Source organism: Nanorana parkeri, unplaced genomic scaffold, assembly GCF_000935625.1.
Source record: "Nanorana parkeri isolate BGI_ZX_2015 unplaced genomic scaffold, ASM93562v1 scaffold1255, whole genome shotgun sequence".
Taxonomy (NCBI): domain Eukaryota; kingdom Metazoa; phylum Chordata; class Amphibia; order Anura; family Dicroglossidae; genus Nanorana; species Nanorana parkeri.
The window spans coordinates 43,037-60,587 of record NW_017307523.1 but is presented as its reverse complement, the minus strand read 5'-3'; the positions used below and the strand labels follow the sequence as shown (position 1 = coordinate 60,587).

The 17,551-nt window shown below is 43.5% G+C and overlaps 1 protein-coding gene across 1 annotated transcript in view; it reads left to right on the top strand.

Annotated features, from left to right (window-relative positions):
* The window catches only part of SACM1L (SAC1 suppressor of actin mutations 1-like (yeast)), a 101,945-nt gene that overhangs the window by 69,201 nt on the left and 15,193 nt on the right, over positions 1 to 17,551 (top strand). Inside the window, exon 17 of the mRNA XM_018568859.1 lies at positions 16,214 to 16,307. Within this exon, the coding sequence (XP_018424361.1) occupies positions 16,214 to 16,307 (94 nt within the window). The remainder of the gene's footprint in view (positions 1 to 16,213; positions 16,308 to 17,551) is intronic.

Sequence of the window (17,551 nt, the reverse complement as noted above, 5' to 3'; positions counted from 1 at the left end):
CCGGGCCTGCGCTTTCAGAAAATATATGGTTTGGGGGGTCTTTTACAAACGCTAGCAACGCAGCAGTTGAAAATCAAATCAATAGGAAAAATTGCAGAAAATTCAAAAATGGCTTGGCCAACTGATTTGAAAAATGTTCCGGAGGGCTTGGCAGCGAAAGGGTTAAATCATAATAACAGAAATCACCCAAATGGCCCTGATCAAAAGTTTACATACCCTGGAATGTTTGGCCCACACAGGTTAAAATGGCAATTAAAGATTAATTTCCCACATCTGTCAGAAAAAAATTGCCGTCCGGAGACGGCAACCCGCAGATGCAGCAGTGCCGTCCGTCCGTTTTTTTACTACGGGCGGACGGCAAGAGGTTAAATTGCAATTAGTGTCTGTGTATAAATAGTCAATAGGTTTGTTAGCTTTCTCATGGATGCACTCATGGATGCACTTGATACTGAGTCATGGGGAGCAGAAAATAACTGTCAAAAGACCTTTGTAACAAGGTAATGGAACTTTATAAAGATGGAAAATGATATTAAAGGATCTCCAAAGCCTTGAAAATGCCAGTCAGTACTCTTCAATCACTTATTAAGAAGTGGAAAATTGGGAGATCTCTTGATACCAAGCCAAAGTCAGGTGGGCCAAGAAAGATTGCAGCCACAACTGCCAGAAGAATTGTTCGGGATACAAAGAAAAACCCACAGGTAACCTCAGGAGAAATACAGGCTGCTCTGGAAAAAGACAGTGTGGTTGTTTCAAAGAACAAGAATGAGCTGCATGGTCGAGTTGCCAGAAAGAGCCCTTTACTGTGCCAATGCCACAAAAAAGCCTAGTTACAATATGCCCGATAACACCTTGACACGCCTTACAGCTTCTGGCACACTGTAATTTTGAGTGACGAGATTAAAATAGAGCTTTATGGTCACAATCATAAGAGCTATGTTTGGAGAGGGATCAACCAAGCCTTCAAGAATACCATCTCCACTGTGAAGCATGGTGGTGGCCCACTTATGGGGTTGTGTGAGCTCTAAAGGCACGGGGAATCTTGTGAAAATTGATGGCAAGATGAATGCATGTTATCAGAAAATACTGGCAGACAATTTGGGTTCTTCTGCACGGAAGCTGCGCATGAGACGCTCTTGGACTTTCCAGCATGACAATGACTCTAAGCACAAGGCCAAGTTGATCCTCCCAGTGGTTACAGCAGAAAAAGGTGAAGGTTCAAGGCCATCACAGTCTCCTGACCTTGATATCATCGAGCCATTCTGGGGAGATCTCAAGCGTAAGGTACATGCAAGATGACCAAAGGCTTTGCATTACCTGGAGGCATTTTGCCAAGACAAATAGGCAGCTATACCCTGCGCAATACACAGTGTTAAGAACTAAGGGTATGCTAACTTTTGAACAGGGGTCATTTAATTTTTTTCATTTGTTGCCATGTTTTGTTTTGTGATTGTGCCATTCTGTTATGACCTACAGTTGAATATGAATCCCATAAGAAGTACATATATTACCAATTCTTCAAGGGTTTGCAAACTTTTGAGACAACTGTAAATAGAGAACCCCTTGTTGAAAATCATCACTTCTCGTTATAAGTAAATCAGATCACCGATTTAAAAGGTTTTCCATTTAAGAGAGTCCTCAAAGCTTCAATTCATCCTAATGACCAGAACAACAGAGTTGTTCTTTATTCAGCCCCCTTATGACTGCTGTGACTGGGTCCTAATGGTCTTGCATGGCAGGTCATCATAAAACAATAAGTAAAGCCACTAATTATTTATCCCTTGAAAACCTAGTTAAGACACAAAGATGGCCTGGCCTGATAATGAGCAAATGACCCTCCATTCACCCTGGCAGTCAACATTAGTTTCAAAAAGTCATTCAGTATTGATAACTTTGCACCTGGGGGGTGCTACAATAATAATGGCTACATATATAGATGTCACCGAAGATGCTGAGGATATACCTAAAATGGTCGGCTTAAGGTGCCCATACAACTTACAATTTATCTGCAGATTTTCTGTGGTCAGATGGAAAAAGTGCAACAGATTTGGCCCAGGTGGAGATTACTCCATCCACACAGTTAAGTGTAGATGGAGGAATCTGTTGCACCTTTTCCATGTGACCACAGAAAATCTGCAGATAAATTGTAAGGTGTATGGCCAGCTTTAGAAGGTCCAGAGGGCTTAAGACCCATACCAAGTCTGGTATCTATACAAAGTTAAATTTATAATACACAATAATCTATTCATCAAGTGGTAATATGAGAGGATATAAAAATATGGCTATTGTTATGAAACTGATGGTTTGTGAGGGGCAGGGGGGAAGGTCATAAATCGCTCAGTCCTCCTGCTTCACCCTCCCCAGTTTTTCTGATTGGGCGAAGTGCTGGCTCAGTGACACCCTCTAGAGGGCCCACAAAGAGCTGCTGCACAAGGCAGCTGGAAGGTCTTGTTTCTACCATCAAGAAGATGCTTTTGTGTACCATCAACAAAGAAGCTCTTATTTGAACATCCAGAACAGAACCTTTGCAAGCCTTCAAGAGAGAGAGAGACCACCCCAGATCTATTTTCTGTTTCATTGACTGCACTCTGCTGTAACTCATAGAACCCAGGCCTTTAAGTACTTTCATTCTTATTTCCTTTATTTTACTGTTGTATTATTCGTCTCTTGTTTTTGTAACATGTCTTCTGTATATTTTTTCTGCACCGTTTCTTTTATTAAAAACTATCTTTTAAAATCCTTAAGCTTAGCTTTACGCTCTAAATAAGAACTCAAAGTATTCTTGTCTCTGTGAAGAGTGCCATCATAGTGTAAAACCTATTATATTCCTGTCTGAAGGAACAGTGGGTATAACAGACATTGCTTTAGTTTTTAATTGTCACAGTATTTGCTGAGATCAGTGTGTTTCCAGTAAAACGGGTGGTAGCAGCTATTATTCTGTGTAAAGGGTTAACTGCAGCGTTAACCAAACTCCAATGACGATGGCTGTCGGCTGGCCTTAGAGGTATTGTCCTCCAAGCTGGAAAATCTATGTGCACGGTGAGGCTGAGAGTGGTATCGTCACAAAGACGTGACAATACCACTCTAAACCGCACACTGCACTGTAGGGTCGGAACTTTGTATTGTCAATACCTAGGTGACAAACACTACGATCAGACCGGCCACTTCATCACAGGCACGTTTATGGCACGTTTCAGCCCTTTTGTGTACTGTGTTGGATAGCTGAAGAGCACTCTCCAGTCTCTGAAGGCTCACTTAGTGTGAGTAAGCCCATGAGAGGGGCGAAGATATCCTGGAGTGTAACCTTCAGGCATTGGGCTCTGTATTACAGTGGTTTCCAGATCTGTGGATATGGTCTGGTGTGGAGTACTCTCCAATTTCAGTGCAGCGGTATAAACTCTGGTGTCTCCCTCTGTATGTATGCCTTTGAATCTCATGCAGATATATTGGTAAGTGGTATCTTTTTTATGACTTTTGGTGTATTCCAGACCTTTGTGTACAGATCAGCCAGCCAAAAATCTTTATCCAGTTTTCAAAGTAATGGTATGGCGCGGCCACTGTCAGAATATAATTAAATAGGGATGCACCGAAATTTCAGCTGAAAATGGTACTATGGGCAAAATACCAAAGCGGCTGAAAATTCCGTGCATCCCTAGCTTCTTTCCTCCCTGCTGGGTGCCGGTCTGTGTCTGCTCCGATCCCGGCTGCTCTTCCACGCCTGTGTCAGCGGAGATTGGAGGGGACACAGACCGGCTCCCCGGCGTGTAGGAGAGAAGCTGTCAGAATGCCAAGCTGGGCACTGCATGAAGGACACCACTGACACAGGAGGCCAAGCTCTCCTCCCACACCGGTTCGCTCGGCATCCTGTAGCAGGAGGAGCAGCCAGAATGGAAAGCAGAGTACAAACACTCAGCGATCAGTACTTAAGTTTGTAAATAACTGCGGACATAGTACGCTTACTGTATCCCCAGTTATGAATAGGAAGTGCTATACATCACTTCCTGTTCATTCATGATTGTGGACATACTAACTGATACTATCTCCTCGATTTTTGAATGGACATTATAGAGTATAGAGGCTTCCTGTTAACACGGCCGTCTTTACCTTAGGGCAAAAGGGGCAACTGCCCTGGGCCCCATAATTTACAATTTGTCCAGGGAGGAGCCTAGCCTGGCAAAGGCACTATAAAGATTGTGGATCGTCCATTCCAGCTGAGCAGTGAACGCTGGAACTGCAGCCTGCAGGGAAGGGGAAGCCTCTTGAAAAGAGATATGGCTACCGCTAACAATGGTGCCTCAATAGCAAGACTCTAGATAATGATAAAAATAGCAGACACAAGAAAGTTTTGTCTTAAAGTAAGGAGCCAACCCCAAAAGTTAAAAGCAAGGTACATTGTCTAGTGGAATCTGGCCTATAGCGTGGATATGTATGGATGTATGGCATCTACTCCCTAGCTTTATCACTAATTTTGTGGTGGTCATTATAAATAAAGCAGTGATTTATAGAGGTAGTCTTCATTGTGTGCGTCCTAAATTGTGGGCAGGGATGAAGTTAATTACCTATTTTTTTTCAGTAGGAATATGGTGGTCCTACGTTTAGTGGGCAGCATAGTGACTTAATGGCTCTTTGTTCAATACCTGACCAGAACACTATCTGCATGCAATTTGCATGTCCTCCATGTGCTTGCAGGGTTTTCCTCCAGGTACTGAGTTTATTGTGTTGCAGAGTCCTGAGTGCATTGCGTTACAGCATCAAACTATATTTGTGGTCAGATGCATAAATACCATATAACGGATAATTTAATATGGGCCGAGTTGTGCCGATAAGCTAATATGGCCTGGGGTGTTCCCATGGCCACGTTGTTTAGGTATGCCTAAAACGGGGCATACCAAATGAAAAGGTGATGGAATTGAAATTAGAAATAAAAGGGATGGGTGGGTGGGGACAAGGGTTTCCCACATAACGTCGGGCAGGTACAAGAAGGGGAGGGGTTTATATGGCCATAGCTCTCTCCCACAAATACAGGTTAACAAGTTAACCTTAATACTTGTGGTCGGCTGCATAAATACTGTATAACGGATAATCTAATATGTTCCGATAAGCTGATAAGGCCTGAGGTGTGCCACTGGCCATGTTTTAGGTACGCCTAAAAGGGGGCAAAAATAAAAGATAGATTAGTATTAACAGATATAATTTGAGTAACATATAGTGATAAATACAGAATAAGTCGTATTACGTAGCTGCGCAGTTAAACTCTAGTACCGTCTTTATCTGAGGGTTAGATAGGACATGAATGGCATGAGGGCCACTGATGTACTTGGTGTCCTGACAAGGCCAGACAAGCATGATAAGAAGCTGCAGTGGCAGCATTAACCAACAAGCAATGTCCATACTAGAGAGGAACCACAAATTATGTCTTCTACCCATAAAATGAGCATAACTGCTAAAATGTGGGAAGTAATTAACGTGATGTGACCCACTCCAGGTATTAACATAGTGGAGCTGTATCACAAGATTAAAGTGACATTAAACCCTCAGATTTTTTGACATAAAACAATACTGTAATGTGCGCCTTACTGTAATCCATGGTAGTTTGCCTTCTCTTTGCTGCTCTTCCTTTTAAATCCTTATCTCTTCTCATGATGGGGAGAACTTCCGTTTTGCAGCTGACTGCCTCTTCTCTGGAATCTTACATGGTGTCTGTGTGCGCGCTCCCGACCTGAGCCAGGACTACAGGATGATGTCCTCCCGACATCCACATCCCCGCCCACGTTAGATTGGCAACAGCTGCTGCCTGCATACTGGCTCAGGTCAGGAGCGCGCACACAGACACCATGTAAGATTTCAGAGAAGAGGCAGTCAGCTGCAAAACGCAAGTTCTCCCCAGCATGAGAAGAGATAAGCATTTAAAAGGAAGGGAAACTACCATGGATTACAGTAAGGCGCACATTACAGTATTGTTTTATCAAAAAATCTGAGGGTTTAATGTCACTTTAAGTGGCAAAAACTGCACTTCGGATATCAAATCTAAGTGTATGTAATATAGATGTACAGCGGATGATACCTTAACGTGGCTGCCATTGTGAGTGCAGCTTCACCAGCAGAGAGCTGGTGCAATGTGGAGTTAGGAATACCATAATATTGTACAGGCAGACAGACGATAACCATGACATGAAAGAAATGCACACAGGTCTAGATCAAGACTCGGACTGGATGTTACCATTACACACATGAAACCTCACTTGAGCTGACAGAAGACTAAAAACTACTCACAAGACAGACACAGACGGTAATACATCAGCTCCAGTACGTGAGGACTAACTCAGTTTAAATAAGATTCCTCCTTATCTAAAAAACGTACAGAAAACATACAGATTTAGACATAGACAAGGCCACGTGAGATGACAACCTAGGAAAATAATACAAGTGTTATTAAAATACTCTGGCTATAGACCTAGTGGTCATGACTGAAGTTAAGTTAGTCCCAAGCAGGGTGGATTTGATTTAAATCAAGTCTATTTAAATCACAATTTAAATCCTGATTTAAATCACTAGTAAAAAGACTTGATTTAAATCAACTCGATTTAAATAATAATTTTTAAAGAGCAACTGTCATCTCTGTCCTGCAGCGGCTCTTCCTTTGACCCTCTGTTGACTCACCGACGGTCCCTTTCACTTTAATAGGACAGCTGGTGATGCGACAGTGACATAACAGGGTGAGGGACATGGCGGGAAGCAGTTCAGTGGATTTGCAAAACAATGGGATATAGAAATATTCCTGAACTTTGTTTTATGATTTATCTCATGGTTACTTACTGTGGAATTGTGTTAATGCATCAATGCAGTGCATGTTATCTCAGCTTGCAGAGCTTGGATTCATTGAATGAGTTTACCAAAAATGTAAATATTACAGAATATATAGCCTCATGCTACATAACTAAGCTCCATTTCATGCTGAATAAACTAAATTATTAATGTATCTTAAATAGAAAACTATCTTTAGATAGATGTTTACTCCAAAAGCATTTTATTAAAATAAATTTAATAAAAATCACATTAAAAAAATTTTAAAAATCAGGTTTTTAAAAAAAAAAATTTTTAAATCATCGATTTTTATCCACCCTGGTCCCAAATAATGGATCTCCTAAAACTTGCTTGGGCAGACTGCAGAAAACTTGACAAGACAAACAAAACCTGGGGACGGTTATGGAGGGAAAGGGGCCCACAACCAACGAATAGTAACACGTAACGTGAGGCTTCGGGTGCCTGAATGAGGGCACTCGACCTCGGACAAGGTCTTGGTTCACCGAGAAAGAAGTACCTGGGAGTGAACCAGGGAAAGTCACAACGTGAGGCCTCAGGTGCCTGGAAGGGCACTTCACCTTTCCTCAAGGCCTGGATACTTGGAAGTGAGACGGGGAACACAACGTGAGGCATCAGGTGCCTGAGTAAGGGCACTACACCTTGGATAAGGCCTCTGTAAGCTGAGAAAATAAATGTACCTGGAAGTGCGGGGGAGGCCAGAACACAGCAAACAAAATTAGCAGATCCAAGACAAGCACTGGATATTGAAAAGCACAAATGACCCAACGCAATCAATGGATTAGGTTAATTATTAACGATACCTTAAGTTTGTGCAAAAACTAAAAGGAATGGGTCAGGTTATCCTACGTGTTCGATAAGTCGTGAAACCATAGACCAATTCGTCAATTCGTACTAGGTGTCCAGTACTATCGTGGCACTGGAGTGGAAAAGAGCTGGTACTCGTAGGAATTCTCTTAATGGTGTCTCTCTATTGAAAAGACATACAGCAGCTAGAAAGATTGCCACCATATTTCAGTCCACCAAGAGGGACCTTTAATAATAACAATAAAATCACACTAAAAAAGGACAATAAATTACAAAAGCTTAAAGTGACATTAAACCCTCAGATTTTTTAACATAAACCAATACTGTAATGTGTGCCTTACTGTAATCCATGGTAGTTTCCCTTCTCTTTGCTGCTCTTCCTTTTAAATCCTCATGTCTTCTCATGCTTGGGGAGAACTTCCCTTTGCAGCTGAGTGCCTCTTCCTGTAGTGCTGGCTCAGGTTGCAAACCTACACACAGACACCATGTATCCATTTCAGAGACAAGGCAGTCTGCTGCAAAACAGAAGTTCTGCCCAGCATGAGAACAGATACAGATTTAAAAGGAAGAGCAGCAAAGAGAAGGGAAACAACCATGGATTACAGTAAGGCACACATAACAGTATTGTTTTATGTTAAGAAATCTGAGGGTTTAATGTCACTTTAAGGGAACACCCACTGACAGACCCTCCACATGTGTGTGCATATACCTGGTGAGTTACCCTCTTCCATGCATAAGCAAAAACAACAAATTAAGTCGTCACGGCCGTCACCCTTTGACAGGCCACACCCCCGCAGCGCTACATCTTCTATTCACCGCTGCTGCAAAAGACACTGCGAGCGGCGGGCCTCCCCCGCTCTCTGGGCCTCCCCCCGAACTGGCGGAACACCTGGTCGCAAGTGCGACCGCTGCGACCCTTGTAGTTCCGCCAGTGCTCTCAATGATACATCACACTTGAAAGTAACACAGGTACAATAAACAGGATTTCAACACAATGCATAACATCATGTATAACAGAATTACAACACAGCTCATATCCTAAGGCATGGTATCATATATTGCAGAATTTCGACAACGCCTGGCATCATATATGACAGGATTGACAACGAAATTCATATATATCAGATTTTCAGCACAAATCATTGTACTGGATGCCAAATAATAATTGACCTCTATACCTAAAGGTGTCAGTGTTGCCTAATTAACTCTACCAAGGTTAAAAAAAATTATATTTATTCAGTTAATTATCTGTATACCTGTACACCAGTGGTTCTCAACCTGTGTTACCTCAAGATCCACATTTGTCCTCGGTCATTAAGTCGCGACCCAAGTTGCTTTGCAATATTCCATGTTGCGATACTGCTCTTTCCGGTGCAGGCGATCAATCTGTGCGTGGGAGGTGCATTTGGGTTGCCATTACGGAAACTGGAGTGGATTCTCAACTTGGGGTCTAGTGTGGGCTGCAGTGCTGTGATGAAGCTCCATCCATATGTGTATCGCTTGTAAAGCTCCCGTGCGTGCCCGTAGAGGTGCCGGGGGCCAGAATGTGATGAGCTGTAAGCAATGCACGTATGGATGGAGCTCCCTCGCGGCCATAGCCCCACCTCAAGTCGACACTCGGCACTGGGCATCATATTTTTGAATGGCTGCTAGGTGCGAGAACTGACAGTGCTTCTCTAGAGGGAGGCTGAGGATCCCCTCACCTAGAAAAGTGGAAGGCATGTGGCGACCCACTGGACATGGGGCCGTGACCCACTTTTGGGTCACGACCCACCAGTTGAAAACCAAGGCTCTACACTGTACCTAAGTTGAGTACATTAACCCTTCGTTACATGCACTCTCAGCAAACATGTCTTTCCCAACAGTGAAAAACAGAGCGGTAGCTTTGTAGCCACTTCTGCATACCCGGCCTGTACTGAAGAGTGCCAACAAGCAAGAAGGGGGAGACTATGACTTAAAATAAATGTCAGTCGTTGGGACCCCTCCTACCAACCCTAGTCCACCCTGATCAAACTGGCTTTATACCACAGCGGGAAGCAAGAGATAATGCCCTTAGAGCCACTCACATTCTACACTGGGCCCGCTCTATGTCGCACCCCCCTTCCTTCCTGTTCCTCTCCTTGGACGCAGAGAAGGCATTTGACAGGGTGGACTGGGTGTTTCTGGAGGAGGTTCTGCGCAAACGGGGACTGGGAGCTGCATTGCTATCTTGGATCTCCTCCCTTTATACAACACCGGAGGCACAGGTGAGGGTGAATGGCGCCCTGTCGACCCCGTTCCCGGTTCGGAACGGGACCAGACAGGGGTGCCCATTGTCGCCCCTACTTTTCGCCCTCACTCTTGAACCCCTATTACGAATGATCCGCTCGGACCCGAATATTCACGGGGTAAATATAGGTAGCATGGAACACAAACTTGCGGCTTACGCCGATTACGTCCTTCTGTTCGTGACCCAGCCTCTCATATCCCTGCCTAACATACTCCGAGCAATAGACACCTACGGTACCCTTTCAAACTTTAAAATTAACTACTCGAAATCTGAGATCCTGCCCCCCACGTACTTACCCTCCAGAGGGCCTTCCCCTTTGTCTGGGCGACTACTAGTATTAAATACCTAAGTATTCATTTGCCCCATACTCCTGACCGCCTGTATCCCTTAAACTATCCCCTGCTCCTTAAGCAGGTAGAACTAGACCTCAAATCCTGGGATAGAGAAGCATTCTCCTGGATAGGGCGGGTAAACATATTGAAGATGTCAATCCTCCCTAGACTGCTCTTTCTTTTCCAGATGCTTCCCATAGCAGTCCCACACCTGTTTTTCCGCCGTCTCCGTAGTCTCTTTTCAGACTTTGGCGAAAAAATAAGCCCAGAATCGCATTCTCCATTCTGAGGAGAGTAAAGTTGTCGGGTGGGCTGGGCCTCCCGGACATGCACCTCTACTACAAGGCAGCGGTGCTTCAGAGAATCCTAGACTGGCATTTCCGGGTGGGGGACAAGCTGTGGGTGGCATTAGAGAAAAGTATGGCATTAGAGAAAAGTATGGCTGGTCGGAACCTGGCTCATGCACCATGGTTGCTACCAGAGTTCAGGGGGTTAGCCGCCACCACCTCCCCGCTCACTTCCCATACGCTGCGGCTCTGGGACCGCATGAACAAACAGACAACTGGCACCCGCCATATCCCCCCTGGCTCTGGTGGGTGGGTTCCCCTGGTTTCCACCGGGTGAGAGCTTGACGTACCTTGGCTGTTGGGTAGGAGATGGACGCGTGAACCTATCTAAATTCCTGAATGGCTCCGCGCTAATGCCCCTTGAGGAGATGCGTCAGAAATGGGGGTCGTATCCGTTCGACTTCTGGAGACACAGACAACTCTCGCACTTTCTCCACTCACTGGAGTCCAGGGTGCGGCCCCTTAATTCACCCCATTTGAGGAACTGTGTGCCGCGACTGAGCCGCCCCCAGGTCCCTCTCCCTGCTCTATAAACTCTTGTTACAACAGGACTCTTCAAGTCCACATCGCTTCCTGGCAGAGTGGGAGGGCGGCATGGGGACACGGTCCTCGAGGCGGAAGTGGCCAATATTCTTAAATATACTCACTCTTCCTCCATAGACTCCAAGGTCCAAGAAACAAACTATAAACTCCTCACCCGGTGGTACAGGGTCCCCCACAGCCTACACCATATCTACCCCTCAGTGTCACCACTGTGCTGGCGTAACTGTGGGATGTTGGGCACACATCTCCACATTTGGTGGGACTGCCTTGCAAATCCAGACTGAAATTAAGGTACTCATGGACATAGACTTACCTCTCATGCCAGCCCCCTTCCTCCTTCACTCAGTACCTAGAAAAGTGACTAGATACAAATCCTGCCTTCTCCCCCACCTCCTAAATGCGGCCAAGCGCCTGATTCCCCGCTACTGTATGGACATAGACTTACCTCTCATGCCAGCCCCCTTTCTCCTTCACTCAGTACCTAGAAAAGTGACTAGATACAAATCCTGCCTTCTCCCCCACCTCCTAAATGCGGCCAAGCGTCTGATTCCCCGCTACTGGAAGAAGACAGCAGTCCCCACGATGGAGGAGTGGAGCGAGCAGGGGTCGGGCATCCAGGCTTCTGAGGAATGGCTAGCCACGAAAAATGGTAGATATGATAAATACTACTCCACATGGGCCACGTGGATACATCACCATCCACCATGATGACATGGGGATCTAGGGTCTCCACAGGCAGGATGTGTTTATGGTCTTACCGTGATTTTCTCTCCACACCTCCCATACTTACAAGAGAGTGTGTGGTACGTAACTGATCTTCATGACCAATGAGGAGTGCTAGATTAGTTTGAGTTCCGCTCGGGCACGGCAGCCGACCAGGGGTACACCCTTTCCTCCTTCCTAACTTTCCCTCTCTACATCCTCCCTTCCCACCCCTCCTCCTCCTTCCCCACTCCGGAACTTAATAACTAGTTATTCTTGATTACAGACTCCTATTCATATGCACTTTGTTCACTGTGGCCTGCTCGCAAGACCGAATGGTAATTGGCTGTCATGTATCCGGAAAATTATTGTTTCCCTATGTTTTTGTCACCCCACCAACCTCCTATCCATGTCTTCCTATGTGCCTTCCTATTTTGTTTTCTTATGTTGTTCTTTAATGCAAAATTGAAAATAAAGAATATATTTTTTTTTAAAAATGTCAGTCAGCTGGCCTATGATCAATGAGGTCTGACACCCCTCCTGCACTATGGACAGAACTGTGAAGCTGACATATGTAAGAATACATGGTGTTTCTTCAACATACTGAATCTGTAGCAGTAAAAAAAACAACCTACCATGGAGTTGTTACCCAATGGTCTACTAAGTCTAAGAATGTATAATACTTAACTCCATACTTAATCGTGGATCATGTGTAAGCCCTCACGGGCAGGGCGCTACTTACCATCTTGTCTTGAATTGTATTGTAATGTTTTCCTTACAATGTAAAGCGCTGCACAAACTGTTGGCGCTATAAAAAATCACGTATTATAATAATTAAATAAACAGCAAGTTTCTGCAGCAACCTTGATCGTTAGGACTTGTCCACACCAGCTGCATTCAGGTGTGTGTCCAAAACAAAAAAACATGCACAGTTGAACATTGGTTTCAATTCATATTTCTGCGTTCAATTCCAGTGCTTTGTAATATTAAATAATCTGGCATAAAACCACACAACAGTGTTTCTAACTCCATAACATTTCACTAAAGCAGGTAATGATCAGGCAGAATGCATAAGAACAATATCATGTGTGAGAATGAACGGAGCGTAAAAGCATAAGGTCGACACATGAAGCCATGCTTGATGTGGGTACAGGACAAAACCAGTCATTTTCACCGTATAGTCTTCAAAAAGGCTATGTCCCATAAAAAGGATGCTTTAGCCAAGCCTTGCCCAGGAGATCCTCTGTAGGGTGAGTTTAACCCAACCAGAGTTACTTGGTAGGTGCCAGCATAAGGCTACATTCATACTGCCACTTGCACTTTATAGCTCTATATGCAGAAAAAGATCTGTCAAACTAGATGCTGTAAATATGCTCCTAGGTGTGTTAAGATGCATCTGGCATAATTTATGTTTACATGCGTTTGGAGCAATTAGAAGTTGACACTGAATCCTAAATACTGACTTCTTTCATAAACACCATGAAATTCTAAGATGCTTGTGTGTGTATATATATATATATCTTTAGCTAGTAATGCGCGTAATCTCTCCTGGGAAGGTGGAGCAATGAATATAATATATGGTTTTAAGTCTGAATTACGTAACGATTTCAAAGCCTAAAATAAAAAAGTATATAAAAAACATTATGCTTCTAAATTTCAAATATGACTTTTCAACAGATCAGATATAAATTACAGATAAGCACATGCTTTTTTTTTTCTTTTTTCTATTTATACACATACAAATCCAACCAATTGCACCCAGTGTGAATGTAATTAAACACCCCCACCTGAAAAGAACAAGAGCTCTTATCTGGCTACTGAAAACTAAAAGGTGTCATGAATTACATAGTATAAAGCAAAACGCAATTCATAATGTAATAGATATCGTACAGACAGAATGATTATGAAACACATGTTCTGCAACAGAAAACAAGCATGATGGCCGTGTGAATAACCGAATATTCAGAAAAGACTTGAACACTTATTGAACAATTACCGGGTGAAGTCTGAAAGCCTAATTGTTTAAAAGCATCGATGTTTAAGGGGTTAATGCTCTTGTAAGTGAAACACAGGCGCTTATAACCAGGCCCTAGGAAAGGTCAGACAGAGAGAGAGCAAGAAAAGCTGTTTCTTAATTTTGCTCCGAAACCTGTTTTGGGATACTTGTATGGACTTTGAAGAAACAAAGTTGTTGGGTTTTTTTTTGCGACCCGGGACTGTTAAAAGGCACATTACCTCAAATTCAGTGGCATAACAATCACCATAGCGACCCAGGCAGCCGCTATGGCATCTCCCTGATGCCATGCAGGCCGCCTGGGTCGCTATGACATCTTGCTCGGACAGCCAGGCTGCTGGCTGTCACTGGCGGCTGTGAGGAGGAACGCTCCGTTCCTTCTCACAGCCGCTGCTGAGTTGGTGACAACCAGCAGCTTTGCAGGAGGTGGCTGGGGCCCGGCGATCGAGGGGCGGGGTCCGGCTATCGAGGGGGCGGGACCCGGTGATCGAGGAGGCGGGGCCTGGTGACGGAGGAGTCGATCGTGGAGGAGAAGGAGGCGGACAGAGGATCAGGGCTGACATCTAAGAGGGCTTGACCGCCCGCCTGAGACCCTGCAGAGCCTACCATAGAGAGTCTATGGTGGGCTCTGCAGGGTCACCCTTAGGTGGGCTGTTTGGGTTATCAGGTGGGCGTAACTAGAAATCACAGCGTGGGCGTAACTAGAAATCACAGGGCCCCATACAAAATTTTGCTATGGGGCCCTGTGATTTCTATTTACGCCCCTGCTCAAATTAATTGCTTGCTGAATCATGCAGCCATGGGTTGTTCCTTACCTTTACCATTACCTTGGATGGGCAGGACAAAGAGTGTTTCGAATGAGTGGGTGTAGCAGAGGTAGATTAAGCTGCAGCAGTGTGATCTGACCCAGAAGTGGAAAGCAGCTTCTTGGAGGCTTGTCGCGCGGTTTGGGTCCCATAGACATCTCTAGGCATTGAAAACTGCGTGGTTTTCAATGAAGTCGAACAATCAAAAAACCCGATAATTTTATCGAAAACAGCTCAGCATCTGAATCGCCTACATGTGAACTTAGCCTTATGCTTCTGCAGATCAACAGACACAACACTCTGTTACCTAAATGCTCTAGGTGGAAAAGGTGTTAGTCCTGAGGTCCTTTATGGGACCTATTTATTTGATCCCCTTCCTTTATATCAGACTTATTCTTCATATACATAATCAGACAAGTTGCATTGTTACTATCACACCCCTAAATCATCTGTTGGTGTGGATTGAAGGTCTACTCCTTATCCTACTTATTCTGAAGTCTTTGTTTGTCTGTTGCTTTACAGTATCCTCACTTAGCCTTTCCTTTTTTAATGTGTGTAAATCTCTTCACACCTTCCTTAACCTCTTGCCGTCCGCCCGTAGGCGCTTCCGGTTTCCCCCCTGACCCCTCACCTTGATTCCCGGGATCCGCTGCCCCATCTTGGATCCCGGGACCGGCTCCGAGGGCGTCAGGAGGAGGAGGACGGGAGATCAGCTCCTTGCTGATCCCCGTCCGGGCTGTGTTTTTTTTTTTAAATTTCGGTAATTTTTCCTTAATATAGTAAAAAAATAAAACCCCCAGTGGTGAATAAATACCACCAAAAGAAAGCTCTATCTGTCCCCAAAAAAGGGTATAAAATTCATTTCAGTACAGCGCTGCATGACGGAATAAATGTCAGTTAAAGTACCGCAGCGCTGAATACTGAAAAATGGCCTGGATGGGAAGGGGGTTTAACACCGCGGATGTCAACTGGTTAAATAGGGACTTATACTCTACTCTTCTTTGTCGCATAAAGGGTCTCATTGTCTCTTTCCCTTTAGATTCTACAGAGAGAGCTAATATATGTTGGATACCCCTCTCCCTGAGGTCAAGGATCATAATTATTCTGCTTTAACCCCTAGCTCTTTACTGGTTTATATGTTAGTAGTTATTGTGGGCTGGCCTTCAACAATTTTGTTTGCCAGTGTCCACCTCGTGTAGGTAACAGCATATAACCTGAATGTCCAAGAATGTCGTCTATATTTCTGTGTCCCTTAATGTACTCCAAGAAAAAGATTTTATGGTGAATACAAAAAAGAACAGTTAGGGTTTAGATCTACTTTTATGTTTGTTGAGGACACACTCATTGGTACTTGTAGTAAATCTAGATTATATTTTCTAGTCATCAGAGGTCTAACTCTGCAATGTTCATATAATATCAACCCATGCTTTGTAATTTCTTGTCAATAGCTCATACTGTCAGAAAGCTCTCTGTACCTTCCTTTAATTTTCAGGAGCTTAAATATGTCATACAGCAGCTTTTGCATCAAATTATATTTCTTTCATACAGTGTACTTTTGTCTTTCTTTTTTCCAGGACTGGAAAGCGAACACAATGGGGACTTATAATGGATGGCTGGAACTCCCTCATACGATATTATAAAAATAATTTTTCTGATGGATTTAGACAAGTAAGATGGTTTTCCTTTTTTCTGCTGTTACCTTGGTGTGCACATTGTACTGTATAACATTATATATTGAACAATCTTCTGTACTTTAAGCAATAACACCATAAACCTTGCTTAACCCCTTCGCACCCGATGACAAGATTATCCCATCATGATCGTTCAGTTCATTAACAACCAGTGACGGGATAATCCTCGTGCGGTACAATCAGTTACTGCTGCTGCTGGGTCCCTCGGGGTCCAAGGTAGACCCTCAACAGGAGATTAGGTGGTCACAGCGAGATCTGATCACTGTGATCGCAGAACCGCAATAGCTGGCAGCAGCTCACTGTGTTGTGCAGCTGCAAGTCGACTGCAAGTATCACTAAGGAGAGTAAAAAGTTTAAAAAAAAAAAAATTTCATAAAACAATTATAAGAAAATATAATGCCAAAGAGGCTATTAAAGATAGGAGACAAACATACCATATTCTAAAATTGTTTTTCACTCCTTGTATTTTGTGACCTACAACTCCCAAAGTAAACTGAAATCCCAGACATATGATATACCCTATAAATCAGGACAAATAAAATAATTTATTATGAATTACTTTGTTTGCTAAACTAATTATGTAGATTATTATTGACAAAACAAAAAAAATGTGGGGGGTTTTTTTTTATTCTTTTCATTTTTTTTTTAAAATGAATTTATATATGCATATATGTCACATCAAATGAAAGCCCATTTTAAAAACCAGTATACAATATGTGTAGGTGCAATGCATAAGGAAGATAGAAATTATGGTTAAACATAGCAAAAATGGCAAATTTGCTCCGGGCCCCAGGAACGAAAGAAAAACTTCTTAATAAAAATGTTTTCTTATAATTATAAATACATCAACAGTGACAGAATTATCAGAATAAGTTGGTATGCAGGTATCAAAGAATTATGCCTTTGCTGTGTGAAGTTGTAAAATAAGGGTCCAGTTATATTAAACTCTCACATATTTTTAAATAAATCAATGCTGTAATATGATTCTTATTGTTATCCATGCTTGCTTTAGACCTCTGGGCTGCTGTTTCTTTAAAGTTTTCAGAGTTCAAATTGCTGGGAGGAATTGCCGTTCTGCAAATCCCTCCATCCACCCTCTGTGTTCCTGTGCTAGGACTACAGAATTATGTAAGAACGCAGCCTGCCCGACGTGTACCACCTACTTTTTATTGGCAGCGGCTCCCGTGTGCTGGTGCTGTGTTGCTGTGATCTCTTTCACAT